At 38.4% G+C, this 16,511-nt stretch overlaps 1 protein-coding gene across 1 annotated transcript in view; it reads left to right on the forward strand.

The window, feature by feature from the left end:
* The window catches only part of CADM2 (cell adhesion molecule 2), a gene marked incomplete at its 3' end in the record, with an annotated part of 290,844 nt that overhangs the window by 214,578 nt on the left and 59,755 nt on the right, over positions 1-16,511 (forward strand). Inside the window, exon 6 of the mRNA XM_018569231.1 lies at positions 12,845-12,935. Coding sequence (XP_018424733.1) covers positions 12,845-12,935 — 91 coding nt within the window. The remainder of the gene's footprint in view (positions 1-12,844; positions 12,936-16,511) is intronic.

Raw genomic sequence — 16,511 nt, forward strand, 5'->3', positions numbered from 1 at the left:
AGCTGTGCCACACTATACAGTGTTCTGGACATGTGCTCATCTATTTTCCCCACTATGGGGATACAAGCCTTAGTTAGCAATGGCATGATAAATATTAATTTCATTATTCAATGTCTTATTTTTTTTATTATAAATGTTATAATATTAAAAAAAGACATTGAATAATGAAATGAATATTTATCATGCCATTGCTAACTAAGGCTTGTATCCCCATAGTGGGGAAAATAGGTGATCACATGTCCAGACACCAGAACAGTGTATTATTGTGTGGCTCAGCTGTATCCAATTATGATGTGGCACAGCTGTATCCAATTCTGCATACCTGGCTTTATATTATAAAGTTCTTATAATATAAAGCCAGGTATGCAGAATTGGATATAGCTGTGCCACACTACAGAGTGTTCATGTTCTTCATAATATTAAGAAACTGACCTAAAATCATGATTTTGTATTGCTTTAGAAAAAATGTGACCTGTCCCTTTAAGAAAAAGTATCGGTAATTGGTATCAGCGAGTACTTGAAAAAAGTATCGGTACTCGTACTCGGCCTTAAAAAAGTGGTATCGGTGCATCCCTAGTTTTCTGCATTAATCATATACCCCACATATATCTATTGTTAAAACAAGTAACTTTTCTTTATTGTATATTTGTGTTTTTAAAGGTCATTGCATAAAACCTAATTTTGTCATGAAGATGTTAGACATGACATTTTCAAACATTCGTTACTTTTTCATTAAAATATAAGTTACACCATGTCCATCCTTGTATCACAGATTAGAATATTTTATCTTACCACTAAAAGCAATTTTAAAAATATAAACATTTAAATGAGACTAGAAAATGCCTGCAAATGAATAGTGTCTTTTGCTGTTGCTTAATATTCAACAATTGTTGTAAGCATTTCTCATTATTGGTAATGCAAATTGTTTTTTTTTGTGTGTTCACAGTTGTTATATGTGGATGAACAAATTTATTTGTAGTTACTTTTTTCTCTAGTTCAAAAACTATTGCCCAATTACGAAGTGATACACAGTCTTTCTCGAGTGAGAATCAGTATTTGCTAATTTAGTCTTGTGTAGTGAGATGCATCCAGGTCGTAGATTAGGTGATGGAATACAATTTAACTTTGCAGGTTTCTTCGTTTGCAGGAAAATATTTTTAATCAAAGCAAATAAATAATCTGAAGCTGCCGTCCTTAACAAAACATTTTCCTTAAAGTGTACTCATCCTCAAAATTGTTATTTAGCAATAAATTAAAAATATTTTTTATGCCTTGTCTGCTGTTAGTTCAGGAAACAACATATATTTTTCAAATGATTTTATTTCTTAGCTTATACAGCACCAACAGGCTTTGCAACATTGAAAACACTTGAAAACATTAGACATTTCCATCAACTTTTTTGATGGGAACAAATGCACATGTAGCCAGGTGCCTACAGAGCTCGCAAGCGCATGCCCATTAGCATTTGTGCCTCAATGTTTTGGTGTGTGAGAATGGATTAGGCCAATTCTTCTCTTCCATTAGGAATCTTTAGAGTCCTCCCTAGGGACAGGAAAAAACATGAGGGATGTCCTTGTGAACAAAAAATAATTCCATTACCGTGTCATGTTGAGGTTGTCATAAGACAAAGCTCAAGATCACTCAGTACCAAGAAACCTTTCTTCCTACTTAAAGCTGACCTTTTACTACCAAGTAAAGTCATTTTTTCACCGCCCCGCCATGCCAAATGTTTTAGTTAAAGGAGAACTATGTGGTGAGTAATTTACACTCATCCTCATTGCTGGAGGTAACTTGTTACAATAAAACTGTCACACGTCGGCTCTATTGATCGGGAAGTCAGCGAACACATACCGTCGCTCGCTCACTTCCTGATCATCAGCTGTGGCTGCCAGTCACTGCTTCCCACAGGGATTCCCCCCTCCCCTCTCTGATCCTCCAGCGCTGACTGGAGGAACCGACGGGGAAGCGGGGGGGGGCATAGTTAGCTCTGCCTCTAGATAGTCAGAGTCCGCTGCCAATCAGCCAGCTGGGTGGATGTCGACATTATTGTCGAGATCAGTCCCGGCTGCAGCGCTCTCAGTATATAGCTGGCAATAGCCCACTATATACTGAGCTTTAAGTCATGGGAGGAGGTTAGTACATGTCGTTCCCGTGACCTTAAAGAGAACTATGGGATAAAAAGGTTACCCCATATTTATCTTTTAAATTAAAAAAACATTTTGGAAGGGGATTAGTTGGTTAATATACCTACCCCTGTCCCCCACCCATGGTGCCTAGTGAAAACATCATCCTTCTGATGAGATCCCAGGGAAAGGTGAGTAGCTGAGATCTCACAAGAAGATACTCCTGCCCTGTGCTGGGGCATCATCTCATGAGATTTTGTGAATCTCACTGGAAAGAAGGTGACATCACCCTCTGCAGTATGCAACCTCTTCGTTACTGCAAGATCCCAGGGTGTGTTAAGTAGATGCAATCTCACAAGAAGATGCATCACCACAGTGCAGAAGCATCTTCTCTCAAGAAGTTGGCTACTCAGCATTTTCAGAAACATGCCAGATGAGATGATGTCACCCTCACTCAGACACCAAAGACATGTGTAAATACATTAACTGACCCCACACCATCATCCTATGCTTTGTTTGTTTTTTATTTCTGTAAAGCGTTTTTGCATGGATGTAATAAAAATTATGAGCAGACCTTGCTTTTTTAGTGCCAGGTCTATTTTAAAGCATTCTTTTGTAACTTGTGAAACTTAAGCAAATGTTGCATAAGTAATTATGAGCAACATGTATATACTTGCTAAATGTTTATTTTTCTTTTTTAAACCTGGTATTTCACTCATCACTAAAAGTCACTATAATATGCTCATCTTTTCTATATGCAAGCCGTTTTCTTAAATACCCAAAGATGCATTGAACTATCAGCAAATTTATATAAAAAGCTTAAAAAGCTGAAGTAAAAATGATGACTAACTTGCAAAATGTCTGTAAACGATAAACGGACATATGGTTGATCATGTGACAGAGCAAACATCTGGGTTATGTGTCATTTTTAGACAAACTCTTGATGAGAAAGGCAAAGCAACATGTTTTCATGATCACCCATTAAACAAACATTTTTGAGATGCAAAATAAGTGATTTTTAAATAAATGCAATTTGGTTCCAAGGCAAATGGCTGTTTTTCCCCCACTGTAACAGTACTTTTTGTTCTTAGATGCTAAGGTTTTTGTGCTAAGGAATACTAGCAGTGCTCTGTGTTTCTATCCTTTTTAGGTACATATTTATAAGGTGGTTAATCTGACATTCACCAAACATTTACTGCATGTGGATCTTCCTGGTGCACATGTTTAAAATAACAGAGATTGATTCAGAGCTAGTGATTTTTTTGGTGAAAGGTCTCATTCACGACTTCATAAATATGCTCTATTAGTGTTGTTTTTAAGTACAAACTGTCACTAGATATAAGGCTGGGCTTCGTACTAACCCTTTTCACCTGAGTTTTGCTCAAGCCCCTTCAAAACTCTGACCACCGTCCCCTCCTCTTGACCAATCATTTGTGGGGAGGAGCATTTCCCTGCCCTGCAGCTATATGCCACAAAGAGGCTTTGTTTTGTCTTCAAAGGAGAACTATGAGGTGAGTGAAAATCACTCATCCTCATAGTTCGAGCTGACATGTGACAATTAAACTGTCACACGCCGGCTCAATAGATCGGGAAGTAAGACACTCACTTCTCGATCATCTCCGTGCAGAGAGCAGTGACTGTCAGTCACCGCTCTACGCAAGGATTCCCTCCCCTCTCCAATCCTCCAGCGTTGACTGGAGGAACGGACAGGGGAGGGGGTGGGTACAGCTGGCTCTGCCTCTAGCTAGGCAGAGCCAGCTGTCATTCGTGCAGCTGGGTGGATCCCGACAGCTATGTCTGGATCCGTCCCGGCTGCGGCGCTCTCAGTATACCACGAGCTTTGGGTCATGGGAGGACGCTAGTATATGTCCTCCTGTGACCCTTAAGAGAACTAGAGGGAAAAACACTGACCCTATAGTTCGCTTTTAAACTTGACTTAAAATGTTAAACGAGAGCACATTTATTTAAGCGGCAACCCTTCACAACATAATTGCATATGTATGTCAGACTGAAAAGCTTTACTTTTTTCTATAAAATAGGTGAATTTAGTACCCCTGTGGTGCCTGTCATTTGACCAATATATTGGTTTTGTGGCCGCTGACTGGCATTGTCTTAAAATCAATTGGACCCTAAATGGCTACAGAAAAGTCCTTTATGAACAAAGGTTCTACATGTTGACTGAGCAGTAGGGCACCAGTGGGTTGCTAACTTTTGCTTTTTTACAAGTGTGAGTTATAGCCTATATGGATGTAGTAGTAGCTTTTCAACTGAATTTTCAGAATGCAGAGAGTTTGATTGGAGCTTATCTGGCAAATAAATAGATACCCTTATCACTAAAAGTCCCTCAATTGTATTGATACTAAATTCAGGTTGTTTTTTAGTTATTAGCATAATAATGTACATAACAATTTCTTACTATTTGCACACAGATGATAAAATATACATTTTTGTCTAGAAAACAGCTTCAAACCCCCAAACAAATATATTTTCTGAAAGCAAAGGCACGGTATTTGAGCAAATGTTTATCAAACCAGTATTTTTAGGATAAAATACACTAAAGGAGATTTAATGCACAGAAACAGAACATTATACCCAATTATTTTGTGAAATGTAAAAGATGGGGTCATGTCGGGTAAATACATACCATACATGTCAAGCCTTAAAATGGCATTCGCCCGTTAAGCCACAAAAAAACTACAATAGCCCAAATTTCCCATGGGGACACTTTAACCTCTTGCCGTCCGCCCGTAGTAAAAAAACGGACGGACGGCACTGCAGCATCTGCGGGTTGCCGTCTCCAGACGGCAATTTTTTTCTGCTCGCGCGCGCCCCCTAGCGGGCACGCACGGGCAGAAAAGACCCGCTAAATGCACACACCCGTTACCGGGTGTTTCACATATAGGCGATCGGCGGGTCCATAGCCCGCCGATAAACTGGTTAAAAGCTTTTACCACTCATCAGTTTAGTGTTAACAGTTATTGATGGCCCTAGAATTATTGCTCTTACTGTGACATTCACAGCGATATATAACATGTGTAGCGCGATTTTTGTTTCTGCACGTAGGCGCACCACCATGTGTTTGCGCCTGTATGTGCATGCACTTGGGGGATTGGGGACTTAAATCATTTTTTAAAATGTTTTAACATTTTTTTGTGTTACTTTAATTCTTTAATCTTTTTAAACACTTTTTAATTTTTTTACACTAACTTTATTGCTATCACATAGGGGGATAACAAGCCCCCCATGTAATAGCAAATTTGGTGTGACAGGTCCTCCTTATGGAGACATCAGGGGGTCTTTCAGACCCTAATGTCACCTAGGGACCCCAAAGAAGCTGATGAAGCAGAGATCTGGGGGACAGCACATTCCACCGATCGGATCGGAGGATATATTATCACTATCTTTCATCTTGTCACATAGACAGGAAGAGATGAAAAATCTTCATTGGAGACATAAATAGCAATAAATATCACAATGGGGCTCTGGCTTTTCCCTACTCTCCTAAAAAGAGTGTTTTTCTTGCTTTCTGTGTCTCTCCTGGAGATTTCCCCTCACTTTTCTGTACTGCAGACACATTGTTAGTTTTAAATTTATGTATTTATTTTATGCTACTGTGCATATGTATTGAAATAATCATAATAATATCTTAGTGTGCATTGGTGTTTTTCATAATAGCACAGTATAAGAAGGATCTCCTTTTTTCTGCTCAAAGTTGTAAAAGTCTGAATGCACACTAAAATCGGCATTTGTTAGGAAAGAAAAGCTTGCTGTTTTACATAAGAAGAGTTTAGTTCTTGGATTCTTGATGTAGTGATATAGAGGGGCTGTACTTCACAGCTTACCACCTGGAACCACTTACCCTTGTTAGTCTATAAAAAAAATATAAGCTCAGCAGGATGCATTCAAACTATTTTAGAGAACAAAAATTAATATGTTCTCGAAGTGAGCAGCGATAAGTGTTTTGGAGCACCAAACTGTCCAAGATTTAAAGAACACAAACCAGCTGGATGACATTATAGAGGAATGTATGTTTGTAAAACAGTACACATACAATATAAAACAATAAATAAAAAATGAGTTTTGGTTTTATTATGTATAAAATATAGATAGGGCTTTATGTATCTATAAAGCAGGTAAAACAAGCATGTATATCTATATACAGTATCTCACAGAAGTGAGTACACCCCTCACATTTTTGTAAATATTTTATTGTATAATTTCATGTGACAATTTGCTACAATGTAAAGTAGTGAGTGTACAGCTTGTATATCAGTGTGTATTTGCTGTCCCCTCAAAATAACTCAACACACAGTCATTAATGTCTAAACCGCTGGCAACAAAAGTGAGTACACCCCTAAGTGAAAATGTCCAAATTGGGCCCAATTTGCCATTTTCCTTCCCCGGTGTCATGTGACTCATTACTGTTACAAGGTCTCAGATGTGAATGGGGAGCAGGTGTGCTAAATTTGGTGTTATCGCTCTCACTCTCTCATACTGGTCACTGGAAGTTCAACATGACACCTCATGACAAAGAACTCTTTGAGGATCTGAAAAAAAGAATTGTTGCTCTACATAAAGATGGCCTAGGCTATAAGAAGATTGCCAAGACCCTGAAACTGAGTTGCAGCACGGTGGCCAAGACCATACAGCGGTTTAACAGTACAGGTTCCACTCGGAACAGGCTCAGCATCATATCCAGAGGTTGTCTTTGGGAATTAGACATATGATGCTGCCAGCATTGCTGCAGAGGTTGAAGGGGTGGGGGTCAGTCTGTCAGTGCTCAGGCCATGCTCCGCACACTGCATCAAATTGGTCTGCATGGCTGTCGTCCCAGAAGGAAGCCCCTTCTAAAGATGATGCACAAGAAAGCACGCACACAGTTTGCTGAAGACAAGCAGACTAAGGACATTGATTACTGGGACCATATCCTGTGGTCTGATGAGACCAAGATAAACTTGTTTGGTTCAGATGCTGTCAAGCGTGTGTGGCGGCAACCAGGTAAAGAACACAAAGACAAGTGTGTCTTGCCTACAGTCAAGCATGGTGGTGGGAGTGTCATGGTCTGGGGCTGCATGAGTGTTGCCGGCACTGAGGAGCTACAGTTCATTGAGAGAACCATCAATGCCAACATGCACTGTGACATACTGACGCAGAGCAAGATCCCCTTCTGAGACTGGGCTGCAGGGCAGTATTACAACATGATAACAACCCCAAACACACCTCCAAGACGACCACTGCCTTGCTAAAGAAGCTGAGGGTAAAGGTGATGGACTGGCCAAGCATGTCTCCAGACCTAAATCCTATTGAGCATCTGTGGGGCATCCTCAAACGGAAGGTGGAGGAGCGCAAGGTCTCTAACATCCACTAGCTCCGTGATGTTGCCATTGAGGAGTGGAAGAGGACTCCAGTGGCAACCTGTGCAGCTCTGGTGAACTCCATGCCCAAGAGGGTTAAGGCAGTGCTGGGAAATAATGGTGGCCACACAAAATATTGACATTTTGGGCCCAATTTGGACATTTTCACTTAGGGGTGTACTCACTTTTGTTGCCAGCGGTTTAGACATTAATGTCTGTGTGTTGAGTTATTTTGAGGGGACAGCAAATGTACACTGATATACAAGCTGTGCACTCACTACTTTACATTGTAGCAAAGTGTAATTTCTTCTTTGTCGTCACATGAAATGATATAATAAAATATTTACAAAAATGTGAGGGGTGTACTCACTTCTGAGAGATACTATATATATATATAAAATAGTCCACATAGGATAGGATTAAGACATGATGGCACCATCAACACATATGTACATGTTCCATGTCATTTGAACATATGTAAAAAAATTACTGATTTAACAAATCAGCAAAGATAATTATAATTAATAATGATTGGCATCACTCAGTACAATTGAATTACATTTTACAGGTAAGTTATATATAACATTTTGGGATCATTTAAAAAAAATACAATATCACAGGGCCGGGCTGTAAATATAAATTTACTTGTAAAAAGTGATTTGGTCTATTTTGCATGAAGTACTAACTGGAGGTAGCCAAGTGCTACATGTCAGCTGGAAATTACACCTGTAAACATTGATCAGCTAAGGACCAATTCCCACTAGCCCGTCCTCTAAAACAGCTTTTTAGCAGCCAGCTAATCCTTCAACTAGATTCGGCCGCTGTAGTCCTTCGGTTTAGTAGAACCGAAGGGCTGCTGTACGGGCTATTCACTATAGCCAGTACAGCTCCCGAAGCTGGCCGAGTGGCTCAGTCGGGCCGAAGGCATATGCTTTGGCTCGACTGAGCTGAAGTGAAACCCGATGCATGGCGGCCAGTTGCAATGACAGATCAGCATCCCCAGGTTCCCAGGTTACCTCGCTCTGCGGCATTCAGCTATTCACTCACTGCCGTTCGGCCCCATGAGAATAGGCCGAACGGCAGCGAGTAGCCTCCCGGAGGTTTGGCTCAGCCGATCCAGACGTTGGATCGGCTGAGTAAAACTCCTTCTGCACTTCGGCTCAGCCAAACATGCTGAGCATGTTCGGCCGAACCAAAGCCAGCCAAATCAAGCTGATGTACAGCTGATTTCAGCCAATGTATGGCTGAAATCAGCAGTGCAAGCCTGAAGTGATTAGCCGAACAACGTTCGGCTCACTTCACTTCGGGTCGGTTATTCACTCGGCTGCCTTCGGCAGCTTTGTGAATAACCCTCTAAATGTCATTCAGTTAGTGCATACATCTGCTTTAAAAATAAGAAAAATACTTTAAGGAATGGCCCCCTACCACCCCGCCCTTTCGAATGAAATATCCACCAAACCCATAAAGATGTGATGGTTTGGTGTTACAAACGTTTGTCATATGTACATAGCTATGCCAGTATTGACATGTTTTTCACCCAAAACTGTAAGCCAGCTAAGTATGGGCATATTCAACCAATCTTGGCTTCCTTTGGACCATTGGAAAAAAAGCTGACTTAAGAGGAGTTTTAGACTTAAAGATAGCAGTCATGCTTTATGGGTAGTATTAGTAGCTTAGTGAATGATTTTACTTGCTGCCAGGATTTGATCTTTAATTACATTTCAGAAAGAAGAAATGGTAAAAATCTAGATCACAGACAACTGCAGATTTCTGGAATTTATTATAGACCCATTAGTTGTGTGTGTCTACTTTTCATTGAAAACTGTATAATTTATTTTACCAATAGGAAAAAGTTGAAATGATAATTTAGCTGAAGTAAGTTTTCAGCTTGACATTCCACAATGTTCCTGTAATTTACCCCTAAACATTTAAGAATTTTTTTTTTCTGAGATGTGAGTTTGCTTTTCCCAGATAACTTGTACGTTTGTGCACCACATGTACTCCTCAATGTCTAATTAGGGAAATGTACCTTTGGTTGATGTATCATGCATGGTTCCAGACAATTAATTCTACAGGTGGGTGAACACAGAGGATGCTGTCATTCAAAGTCTAGGTAAGATTTTGTCAGGAAGAATAGACATAATAGCTTTGTATATTACCATATTTCTTTCAATAATGAAGGCAAATTATTCTTAAATATAGTCTTATAACCAAAATTGTATGGAATAAGTAACTCATAAATACATCTAAACGTACTATATACATAAATACATATAATATACATATAATATTTATATATATATACACATATGTATATCTATCTATCTATCTATCTATCTATCTATCTATCTATCTAGATAGATCTATATAGATAGATCTATCTATCTAGATAGATAGATCTATCTATCTATCTATCTATAGATATAGATATAGATCTATCTATCTATCTATAGATATAGATATAGATATATATCTATCTATCTATAGATATAGATATAGATCTATCTATCTATCTATAGATATAGATATAGATATCTATCCATCTATCTATAGATCTATATGTCTATCTATCTATCTATCTATCTATCTATCTATCTATCTATCTATCTATATAGATAGATAGACAATAGATATCTATCCATCTATCTATAGATCTATATGTCTATCTATCTATCTATCTATCTATCTATCTATCTATCTATCTATATAGATAGATAGACATATAGATCTATAGATAGATAGATAGATAGATATCTATCTATCTATAGATCTATATGTATATCTATCTATATATATCTATTGTTTTACCTTCCAAAAAAAACATATTTAGCCATTGTGATCCAGGAATCCTTGAGCTCCCTGCAAACTTTCTACACATAATGTTATAGTGCATTTGAACAATAAAGCCTGGTCTTGGACATGATTCAGCCTTTGGTTGGACAACAATTAAGAAGCAGCACAACTCTGATAATATCATCACTCTGCTTTCAGAAAGCTCTCAGTATAAGATGCTCAGTGCAATGCATTAGTGCCTGATTAGGTCGCAATGCCTGCCCCTCCCTCTACCACCTTGCTATAAATAAATAAATAAATAAGTAAATTCTTTCAATCTTTTTTATAAAAGAAAACAAAATGTATATATATAAAAATGTTTCATTGGAGCCGGTAAACCATTGCAACCATGATCAGTGGATTGTGAGTGCAATGCTGTGGCTCCTGCAAATTCTCACTCTTACACTGTGAATAGTAAACTTTGGGAAAGAATAATGGATGCAAGTTTTTTTTTTTTAATAAGTCAACCGTCAACATGATATTCTAATCAAGTAGTTCCTAAGCATTGTCATGTAGTGCATCAAAGTTTTCTTGTTTCGTTTCTTTAACTGCAAAGGGGAATTTTTCTGAAATGTTCAGCCTTTGGCATTGTGTTTCAGTTCACTTCTGTTGACATGGATGGGTTGTCAATGACAGCTGCTTTCACAATGAAATACTAAGAACCAGTAACAGGTTGTTAGATTTTGATCACTTTCAGCGCATAGGAGTCAAAAGACAAAGCACTGTGCACTAAGCACTTAAGCACTGTTATACTGTTCCATCACCAAATTCTGACTAGCAACACAACTGCGAAAGACAGACTGCAGCATTCCCATGCTCTCTAGACAATAATTTAAATGTGTAGATTAAAATGAAAGGAACACTTTCTCAAAGAAATTTCTCTATTGCTGAAATGCTAGAAAACTCTTGACCATGAAAGGCCTAGCCCCGCGCAGCAATATGTTGTTTTGTGTCATGTGTTGTTTTGTATCATTTAGGAATCAAATTCTGTAGAGGGTTGTAGCTACTGGATGAAAGCCATCTCAATGGATTGTGTAGTGCCACTATATTTGTTAGATGTTTCTTTACATTCTTGACTGACAATAAGGGCCCATTTACACATACTGCGGTGACCTGGACTTTACTGCACCAGATCAACACAGGTCACCACAAGGACACATAGAAAACAATTTTTTTATGTGTTCTATTCACATACAACTCAATGGATGGTGCTCTGTGATAAAATGCAAATATGCTGCACTGTGCTGCCGTGTGGGGATGTGAACGGTGTGTACACATTGTGCAAGCCACATAACGTTAAAAATAAAAAAATATTTAAAAAATGCAGCTGCCAGAGCTGCCACAATGCACCAGCCCGGAACATTTTAGCTAATGTGCCACTGTGAACAGGCCCTGAAGGTATTCATTTATCCAGGGAATGGTATAGCTGGCAATGAGTAAAGTGTATCTAAAGCTAGAACTTTATAAACTTAGGGTCAGGGTTTTTTTTCTCCCTGTGCTGTCACTGGGTCCATAAAACCTCTGTTTGTCCTAGTAACAATTGTCACTGGAACTGAAAGTGATGGAAAATGCAAAACATTGAACTGTCATATGAACAGGAATAGAAGGCTCATTTTTTAATGTTCCTCATTTTGTAGAGAATGTCTCTAAATTCCTAATGTGTCTGTGGGACAAGAAGTGAAGGGGAATTTCCAAAAATGGACATAGAAAAATGGTTCTAACTCTACCCTAGTCTATCCAATATGTTTTGGCTTTACCTACTGTACACTAAAATCACAGGCACCGGAACCTTTTCTGTAATGTTGAAAACATTTCCCTAAACCTATTTGCATAGCATCATTACTTGTTGATTGACAGTGCCCCTGTTCTGGCAGTACTTGCAGAAGATGCAATATTATTAAAGGATACTCTTGGCTTTTGCCAAATCTTGGAAACAGTTAATCTCCAGAAAATAATTGTCTAATCTTAGGCCAATATAGGAAAAGGCCAACTCAACTGTTTCAATAAAAGACCAGAGCAAATGCAGTCACTTGATATTGACAGAAAAGTACTCAATACTATTGCTAAGGACACATTTAGCAACCTTGTCATGAGGGCAGTCAGCAAGGCACTCTCACATCTTAAAATAGAATATTCTGTATTGATTTTATAGTTGATACATGGAAAAGAATAGCAGTCATGATACTTTAGGGTAACCGTCACCTTTGCACAGGCATCCTATTTTGAAGTGCAAGAAAGCCTTGTTACAGAATTGCCAAAGAAGACTTATTTTTCCATGTCAACCATGGTGTCCCATCCAAAAATCAATTATAAGTTTTAAAATTGATTTTTCCTTTAATATTATCTGCACATAATACTCCATATGCTGTAAAAAAAAAACCTTTATTAAGGAACCACCTGAAAGTTGCAGACAATCTAAATATCATATTCTATACATGCATCTACTAATGGACTGCAAAAATAAATTTTGTTTTTGTTTTTTTCAAAAAAAGTCAGATTTGAAATTTTTAAAGTTGTTGCTTTTCTCATTTCCAGATACACCTAGCGTCAAGATCATGCCCTCTATTCCTCTTCCACAAGAAGGACAGCGACTTGTTTTGACATGTGAATCTAAAGGAAAACCCCTGTAAGTGTTTGTTTTGTATCATGTTCTTAGACCTCCTCACTTCTTCGTCAAGAACTCAGTTAGGTTTAGGGAGCAGAGATGATTATTTAGTTTAGTAAATACGGTAAAGCTGTGTGCAACACCTGGTTATTTTTAATTTCCGCTGTGCTTTTTTATTTTAAATGAACACAACTTCACTTTATGTACAAAGGGGAAAAATGTATATGTGGAATCTGGGGCATATTTGTAAAGCAGTGAATGTGACATTTACCAAACATTCACAAGTGGTTAATCATTCCCTTTAATTTGAAAAATATGTTCTAGGAAGTTAATGCAGTGGATATTTAGTAAATGTCGAATTCACTGCTTTATAAATACAGTATGTTCCAGAGACTTCTGATGTTGTCATTTATTCTTGATGCTTTATAGTATGACATTTGTTGAAAATGTTTCAGTACTTCTATTGCATTATGTATTTAATTTTATGGTTAAAGTATATTTAAACTCTAAAATCTTATGGTGCTCCTGCCATGAAGTTCCTGGTTCAGGCACTTAGTGCTAGGGTGAAACATCTGTGTCCCTGTTTTTCAGTTGAGCTGCTGTACTGTCCTCCTGCCAAGGGGGATTCTATTGGAGACTACAATAGGCCTTTCTAACACATGTTAAACAGGCATGATCAGATGTTGTCATTATCAGGAAACCCACCCTGAAAAATACAATGCAGCTACACTGGAGTGCATGCATGTAGATTGGAAGCAGCTGCAAAGAGGCTGCAGGACATGTGAAAGCAGGTATTTAAAAAAAAAATTGTTATTGAGAAACAGTGATTTGGAAAACTAAATTTCATTCAGTTAGGGTATGTATCCCCTTTAATGGGTGAAGGGAAAACACTTAAATAAATATTTGTAAATATGACTGTCTAAACTGATTGATGGCAAGGCTGTCAATGTATTTAGACCAGGAAGTAACCCTACCACAACACCCTCTATTTCACCCTATTAGCTGCCTTTCCCACTATATAAAAAATTTGGTTGGTGCTGTGCTTTCAATGTGTGCCAAAACCTAACCTTATTTTAGTATGTTTGTCATCATTCTTCACTGTATACAATACATTTTTTTATAAATCTGTTGCAAGCTACTTACCTGAAGATCCTGCCAGTAACAACACTTGCTCTTGCAGGCTGGCAATACTAAGGGACTTGCATTTAGCAGAAGCCTTGTTAGCTTGCCTAGCATGCTCCATTAGTATGCTGTTAGGCTGTCAATCAGGTCTCTTGGAGGTTTATTCACAAAGCTAGCTGAAGATTCAGCCATAGTTCCGGCTGATTCTTCGGCTAGTTTCGACCGCCAGACCCCTTCGGTTCAGTGATCTCATGGCTGGCTCCGGCCAGTTGCAGTGACAGATATCTCATTGCAACTGGCCGGAGCCAGCTGTGAGATCACGGTCAGCTCCGCCAAATTTTAATTAATTGGCCGGGACCTGCTAGGAAACAGTTGGGCGGAGCTAGCTGTCACTGCTAGCTCCGCCCAATTGGTTCTTTCTTTTTAAATTTTGTTTTTCTTTTTTCATTGATCTTTATTTTTGTTTTTTCAATGATCTAAATATTTTTACTTTAAAAAAAATCTTAATTTTTTAAGATTTATCATTTATTTACCTTTTCAAACATTTTTTTTCTACTTTTGTTTCTTCTACTTTTTGCACTGTTTTTCTATTCTGCTCGGTACCACAGAGGTACCGAGCAGAATAGCTGGCGGCATTCGGCTATTCACTCACTGCCGTTCAGCCCCTATAAGAATAGGCCGAAAGGCAGTGAGTAGCCTGCCGGAGGTTCAGCTTAGCCGATCCAGATGTTGGATCGGCTGAGTCGAACTCCTTCTGCACTTCGGCTCAGCCAAACATGCTTAGCATGTTCGGCCGAACTGAAGCCAGCCGAAGCAAGCCGATGTACAGCTGATTTCAGCCGTTGTACGGCTGAAATCAGCCGTACAAGCCTGACATGAATAGTCGAAACAGCATTCGGCTCACTTCACTTCGGGTCGGTTGTTCACTCAGCTGCCTTTGGCAGCTTTGTGAATAACCCTCTTAGATAAGCAGCCCAATGGCCACTTGGCTCATATGGCAGGCTGACAACAATATTGCCAATTGCCAGGCCTTAAGAAAGACAGTTTGCAACAGTTACCTAAAACAATTTTTAAAGTGCATCTGTGCCCTGATTATAGTCATTCACCTATTTACATATTCATAACAAGCAGAAAACAATTTTTAAAATGAGCCATCTTTGACCTCTCTAGTTGCTTGTGAATAATTCACCCTCAAAGGTCGCTTTCTAGTAACTTTACATTAAAGGGCTGGCAGGCTGCCAAGATTCTGCTTCCATAGAGATTGGAGGGGTAAGTAGCTATGATTTCAGTATCTCTGTGTTAAATTTTGAATATTCATTTCTCCACACTGCCTACAGAGGTGAATGGGGGCTTATTTAAAAATGCTTTTACTGCTAAAATGTGCATAGTCTGTGCACAGATTTTCTTTAAGAAAATTGTATACATTGTGGCATGATGATAGATATTTTCCCCTAAGCATTTAATCCCTCTCCAGGATACATTTCAGAATTTTTAGGACCATAAAGCTACTCTAGAAGGGAAAGCCAGAAACACTCCTTTTATCCACATAACAATAGCAGTTTCAACTAATCTGATGCCTTCAAAGAACAGTTGCCATATTTCAGAATTAATGCCAGGTAAAAGTTTCAAATGAACTATAACAATGAACTGAAGAGTTGTTATCTCATCTCTTCCAATTCCAAATGTAAAATTTTACTAATGCTTCATAATTATTTGGACAGTTTTACAAGAATTCTGTAAGAAATGGGAAATTAAACCCTGCCTGTCATCGTCATGCATGGCTTTACAAACTGTGTGTAATTGCCCTTCCTTCAGAATGTATTTAGAGGCAATTCACAAAATGTTGACATTCCACTTATTTTGAAATATTAATGCAACTTTTTCATAATTATGTTCAGCCTCCAAGGCTTAACATCTGATTAAGATAAAATTTAAAAGGTTGGTCCCAATTGATATATGTTTTAGTGCAGATTTAAAATAATTAGATTTTGACTGTGCACATGGAATACAAAATAACAGAATAGCCTAGATCATAGTTTAAGGTAGCTGATGAATGGATGAGCTTCCCTGTACATTCAGTACAATACCTGAAAATAAAAATGTAAATAAAGCCTGCATTCTGGCATTGATAATAGCCTTGCATCTGCCTAGAAACTGTTATTCCTCTTTTTGTGACAAATTTGTACTTAGGCAGCTACATTGCCATATTATAATTATCATTGTTCTTTCTGTTTAGAAGCAGAATTCTCTTTTCTGCATTTCACAATTTAAAGCTAAACTCCAGGAACAGCAACTTTCATTTAAATATATTCCTCAATAGCCACATAGGCACAAATGATATAAGTGCACTTCGTGTGAACCATATATCTTTGCAAATGATCAATTATTACCTTGGAATAGTAGTGGTGATGTCATCACTGCACTGTACATAGCCTGTGCTGAGAGCAGAGCAGTGGGGGGGGGGGGGGGGGCGCC

The sequence above is a fragment of the Nanorana parkeri genome, unplaced genomic scaffold, assembly GCF_000935625.1.
Source record: "Nanorana parkeri isolate BGI_ZX_2015 unplaced genomic scaffold, ASM93562v1 scaffold1308, whole genome shotgun sequence".
Lineage (NCBI taxonomy): Eukaryota > Metazoa > Chordata > Amphibia > Anura > Dicroglossidae > Nanorana > Nanorana parkeri.